Source organism: Salmo trutta, chromosome 9 (genome assembly GCF_901001165.1).
Source record: "Salmo trutta chromosome 9, fSalTru1.1, whole genome shotgun sequence".
Taxonomy (NCBI): domain Eukaryota; kingdom Metazoa; phylum Chordata; class Actinopteri; order Salmoniformes; family Salmonidae; genus Salmo; species Salmo trutta.
In genome coordinates, this window is record NC_042965.1 from 10,426,893 (window position 1) to 10,433,410 (window position 6,518).

Sequence of the window (6,518 nt, forward strand, 5' to 3'; positions counted from 1 at the left end):
CCTGTCTTCCTAAGCATTTAGTTGTGATTAAGAACCAGATAGGGGTTTAAATAAAAGGCATTTCTAAACTCATTCCACTTGATGAAGGTAGAAGGACCAATCACCATCCCTAATAGTCAAAATAATACTTGGGATGACCCTGTACAATACACTTTTCCAAATCTTGGAATGTATAGATATTCTAACATTGTATTCAGATATCATAAAAGTACTTAAGTTATATATAGAATAGGCCTATCCTAAACCACTACAATAGCACATAACATGCTTCTAGGTAAATATCAATATCAATCAATTTCATTACCAATGAGGAAATGGCTCTGGACAAATCCTTGGATATGGCTGCTCACTTTGTATCGGCTCAACTCTGTCTTGACTCTGACAGCTAGCAACTGTGTTTGCATTACAGTGACAATGACGCCACTGCCAGGTAGAGATGTTGTGTTCAGTCTGTATATTAGTTATGTTTTGGTGTCTGAGTAGCCATGGTTTCTGTGCGTTATGATGGTGTGGGCGAGGTGCTGCCCAGTCAAGCCAGTTTTGGCCTTATTGTAGTTGACGCCGTATGGCTTAAAACCGGTTGGAGTAAAACGACAACCAACCAGTGATGACCACCACAAGAGAGTTGTGTTCATTAGGGCACACAACGGAAAATGTTTTCCAACTTTGAAACAAAAATTTGCATTTCTTATTTTTTTATTTACTCCTTTTTATCCCCAATTTCGTGGTATCCAATTGGTAGTTACCGTCTTGTCTCATCGCTGCAAGTGTGTTTTGAGACGCATACAGATAACACTCACATGTCATGATTAACTTGATACTGATTGACGAAGACACGTGTCCTTAGGAATGAAGTATGCATTGAGTGTGACGTTTTCTGTGGTACTAAAGGGAGGAAAAGAAGGACAAAAGAGACCAACTGGGTGAATAGCAACATTCCATTCCCAGAGCTAACACTTTGATCTGCACATACTAGCAGACAGGCACCATGCAGAAATAAACATTACAAGTTGTTACTGTAACTGTTATCAGAGCCTCACCAGTGTGGTATGGTGAAGGGGACGTAGGATACGTGATGGAACACCTTGTAAATGAAGGCCTCGGTAAAAGGCATCTTGGTCTTGTCCACAAACCGATGGAGTCTGGCAGGGCCAATGTGGTCGCCTAAACCATACAAAGGCAACATACTGAATGTCTCAGGTGAAGACAACAAGATACTGTACCTGAAAGTGAAAATGCAGAGTAAAGGATCAGATACATAGCCGAGTCGATCAGGAAAAGTGAGACCCAAGAAGAAAGAAAGACTGTTGGATTAGTGCCATCTATTCTGGAATTTCCATCTTCAGATAAAGGGATGATTTGTGTGGTTGTGATTCACGTACGGTGCAATACCCCTGTGTGTGATCCCCTTTGTGTCTGTCTGAGTAGACTGTCCAAGTATCCAAAATCTCTCTCTCTCGCTCTCTCTCTCTGAATGCATCGTGCCTACTGAACAGACTGCACCAGTTTTCTCAGCCCACATCAAAACTAGCTTTGTCTTTAGCAAATTAGAGTGACCTTTTGCGTGTCACCCTGGCAAGCAATGGTCTCTAGCCATTGAGGACAGGATAGAACGGGGGGGGGGGGGGGGGGGGGGGTGTTCTGTCTATGAAAGATTAGATCGTTGTATGGAACTGCAAGGACAGCCCATCTACACCATCAAACTGTCAAACTGGGCGGTACTGCAGGAATCTCTGCTCATTAGGACATGCTGTTTGTCAGGAATGACCGTTCGTTCATAAAACAGCTGAACTCTCATCCATTTTTATAAAACAAAGGAATTATTCTTAGCAGGTAAAGTTGCAGGTAAAGCAGACACCCAAGCAGACATACAAAGAGACAAGGTATGATGAGACAATAAGACCATATAGCGCTACAAGGGCATAAGGTATTAAAGTTTTCTATAAGAAGTGCTGTTCAGTCAGGAGGAGTCAGGAGGTGTTGTTCCTATAAAGAGGATCTCCTGGTGTATTTTGACCTGGATGTCAGGAAACTTGATGAGGTAAAAGACGCTCCACTGCAAACCAGCTATGATGGTATCGAGTCCTGAAATGTAAAAGTTTAATAAAAATTGTAACATCAGTTACAATCGTCTTTATTACCATCATCATATCCATGGTATGATGAACGGCAACTTAAAGAGATTTCTGTAGTATTGGTCTGTTCAAAGGTATTCTTCAACCCATCCCTGCCAGGCATGGAGATCCTCCAGAAAAAAATGAACTCATCTGGATTTGAGGGAGTTGGACAGCACTGCTGTGTCCTCATCCTCCTGCCGCTCCTCACAGAGTGCAATCAGAGCATCTGTGATGTCACGGATACAGTCCTGGAAACACACATAATCATCAAAACGTTACATAACACTTTACTTTGACTGCAGCTATTAAGATTCCGATTAAATGCGCAGGACGAGTCCTAACCTTGCCACTCCAGGTTATATCCGGGTCCTATATACATCCATTACATTTCCATATACACTCACAATGAAATGTAATCCTTTCAAAACTTTAGCACACGACCCGCTAATCAAATGTACCCTCAAATTGTGAGAGTGAGACTGACTGTAAAATGGCAGCATCTTCTAGAAAACATGTGAGCACATGTCTTCCACCAGATTAATAATTCCTAATTAAAGAGTATGCGCGGGCGTTTTAGACACTGTGCACAAGAACAATGCCTCGTTCGGTATATATTAGCCTGGTCTGCCCTGTCCTAGAGTATAGGTCTCTTATACTGTAGCTTCGATTTCAGCTTCTAACTATTTCCATTTTTCACATATACAACCCGAAGAGGCAAAATCACAAGCAAAAATATGTTTTCCAATAAGTAACCTTGCTTTTTTCCACATGTACCTCTCCTCAAACTCTCTCTCCCTCCCTCTCTCCCATCTCTTCCTTTCTTTTACCCCTGCGTTATTCCTTTACTCTCTGTGTATCCCCCCCCAGCGAAATCAATCCCTCTGAAACAAATCCCTCAATGGCTGACTGGTTTTCTGTGCCTCTGTACCAGCATCTGATAGCACTGATCATATCTAATCTAACAGTTTACTAATCTACTAAATTCAGCCTAAAAGTCACACATGAAAGCTGAGATTTCTCTCCAGGTTGAGATGTCTGCAAAAACTATCCTCGTCAACTCGTTTTTTTCACTGTATACACATGATAGATTATCCAGCTGTAACAGTAGAATGGCTGAATCCCGTTGGATATGTTACCATACATCAATATTGCGATATATCATACTGTCTGTGTTCAGGGTCTGTTCATCCCAAAAAAGTTGATTTTAATATATAACAAGTATACTTAAATATACAAAATATTAAAATAATATACTTTAAATACGAAAGGTATTTTTGTTTAATTAGGAATTATTAATCTGGTGGAAGACATGTGCTCACATGTTTTCTAGAAGATGCTGCCATTTTACAGTCAGTCTCACTCTCACAATTTGAGGGTACATTTGATTAGCGGGTCGTGTGCTAAAGTTTTGAAAGGATTACATTTCATTGTGAGTGTATATGGAAATGTAATGGATGTATATAGGACCCGGATATAACCTGGAGTGGCAAGGTTAGGACTCGTCCTGCGCATTTAATCAGAATCTTAATAGCTGCAGGCAAAGTAAAGTGTTATGTAACGTTTTGATGATTATGTGTGTTTCCAGGACTGTATCCGTGACATCACAGATGCTCTGATTGCACTCTGTGAGGAGCGGCAGGAGGATGAGGACATAAAAGTGTACTTTAAATTCATTGTTTTTCAGTCTTTAAGTTCACTATCATTAAACTTATTGGGAGAAAACTGAGGATGGATCAACAACATTGTTGTGACTACAATAAAGTAATACTGCAAAAAAAACTTTTGGGGCCTAAATGCAAAGCTATATGTTTGGGGCAAATCCAACAGAACACATCACTGAGTAACTGCCTCCTTATTTCAAGCATAGTGGTGGCTGCATTATGGTATGGGTATGCTTTTCTCCGGGATAAAAAGAAACTGGATGGAGTTAAGCACAGGCAAAATCCTAGAGGAAACCCTGCTTCAGACACTGGGAGAGGAATTCACCTTTCAGCAGGACAATAACCTAAAACACAAGGCCAAATCTATACTGGAGTTGCTTACCAAGAAGACAGACTGTTCCTGAGTGGCCAAGTTACAGTTCTGACTTAAATTTGCATGAAAATCTATGGCAAGATTTGAAAATTGATGTATAGCCATGAACACCAACATATTGACAGAGCTTGAATAATTCTGAAAATAATAAAGGGCTAATGTTTCATAATCCAGGTGTGTAAACCTCTTAGAGACTTACCCATGAAGACGCTGTAATCGCTGCCAACTGTGTTTCTAGCATATTGACTCAGGGAGCTGAATACTTATGCAACGACTATATTTTAGTTATTTCATTTCTAGCAATCTTTTGAAAACAAATAAATATAAATCTTCCACTTTGACATTATAGCATTTTGTGTAGATTGTTGTCAAAAAATTACCAATTACAATTACAAATCCATTTTAATCTCACTTTGTAACAACAAAATGTGAATAAATCCAAGGGGTATGAATACTTTTGCAAGGCACTGTAGTTTCAGTGCCAATAATGAGTTTTGAAGTACTTTCTGAAATTCTGTTCAGAAAACTGCAGAGTTCACAATGATAACGATTGTTTATTGCACAGTGGAGGAACATGCTTCCAGAGAGTATAGTTTTTCATATTACAAAAAAATATACTTAAGTATACTTTCAAAAAGTATATTTAGCTTAAATGTCCACAAAATATATTTAAAGTATACTTTCAAAAACGCATTGGCACAGAAATTTGCATATCCCCCAGAATCCTTTTCTGTTGAAGTTTAGATTTATAATATGATATTTTTCCTCATATTTATCTCATTCAAATGTAACACATTACACATTTTATTTAAATGTTAATTTATTACCATTATGTGAACAACTAAAGTGTGAAATGTGAATGGTGCACAGTTCTCAAAAGTGTTACTTGTAAATTGCTGCTCCAGCCACAACTGCTTTGTAAATGGCATGTTAACGTTGGCTGAGAAGATGTCTTGGTCAATCAAGGTAACTTTTACATGGCTAATTACAATAGTTAATGTGGTTAATGAGTAGCAGTGTATTTGTAAAACTAAATTAAAAATACACTTTTTTGTAAAGAAAATACAGGAATTCTAATTCAAATACCATTTTAGTATATTTATCATTTATGAGAAATCTAAATAAAATGTCTTTAAGGTGTATTCAACGTATATTTGCTTTGCTCTTTATCTAATATACTAAAAATATACTTAAGTACAAAAAAGTGTCCCAATTTAGATAACTTTACATTTATTTAATATACTTAAATGCCAATAAAATTAAAATAAACTGGACATTAAATGTATTCAAAATTGTTCCAATTTAGATAATTGAAATATACTCATGAAGTATGATTTAAGCATATTTTTTAAAAAAAATTAAAAATCCTATTTGGGATTAGGCACCAAACAAAAGAAAACTGACTGGAACAGGGAGTGACTACAGGGAGTGATGCAAAAAGAAGCACTCGTGTTTTGTTTTCTGTTTTAAACAATTTCCGTGGCATGCTCTAATTTACATGACCCAGGTGTGGCTCATACCTTTTCAAAAGGTCTACAGGTGCTCCTCGATGTTGTGTTCCATGAAGCTGTTCATTCTCCTGATGTGCTCGACCGTCTTCCTCAGAGATGGGCTCGGCAGGTAGCGGGACACAGGAAAGAAGTCGGCCAGGTTTCCTGCAGCGAAGATCCGCAACACCTCGTTGTTGATGTGCACAATAGTGAGGAACTCTGTGTCATTGTAGTCATTCCTCTTCCACATTTGCCACCGACGTGACCAGCGGGACCACAGGGTCCAGACCTAGCCCCTCGCTCCCCTCTGAGCGCTCCCAAATGACCTCCACCATACCAGCCGCCTCGGCGCACATGTGCTCCTTTAGCAGACAGATGGTGCCAGGGCCCCGCGGCTCTGCCTGCAAGAAGGAGCGCAGGGTGTTCTTGCACAGCTTCTTGTGGAGCACGCAGGCAGCGCCGTACTCACTGAAGGTCATGCTGGTGCCATTGGCCACGGCAGAGAAGGTGAAGAGGTCAGGGTGTCTGGCGAAAGCCTCCCCATGCCGTACCGGCGCCTGTTTAATGGTGGCATAGCCTTGCAGCACCACCACCACAAGGGAGCCCACATGTATTTGGAAGACATCTCCGTACTGCAGACGGAGACACGTCAGTGACAGGTGGATCTGGTCTCCCATCTGGAACAGGTTACCCACCAGGGCAATGGGGTCGGCCCTGAAGGGCAGAGTGCCTTTTGGGGCCGCTCCCGCCTTCTCGCTTTCAGCCCCTGAGAGCCACTAGGAGCAGGGTGAGGGTACAGAGAGCCAAGGTGATTCCAGAGAAGGTTATACAGGAGCCATCCTTTGGGAATATCCCAAACGTCAGCCTCATATCGCAG

At 40.5% G+C, this 6,518-nt stretch overlaps 1 protein-coding gene across 1 annotated transcript; it reads right to left on the reverse strand.

Moving 5' to 3' along the window:
• Positions 1-796: 796 nt before the first annotated feature.
• On the reverse strand, positions 797-6,518 carry LOC115199613 (cytochrome P450 1A1). Its single transcript, XM_075074292.1, is given in 9 exon segments — positions 797-833; positions 835-885; positions 1,041-1,167; positions 1,999-2,123; positions 2,280-2,362; positions 5,670-5,886; positions 5,888-6,335; positions 6,338-6,406; positions 6,409-6,518. Coding segments are annotated over 9 exon segments (1,260 nt in total). The 5' UTR covers positions 6,512-6,518.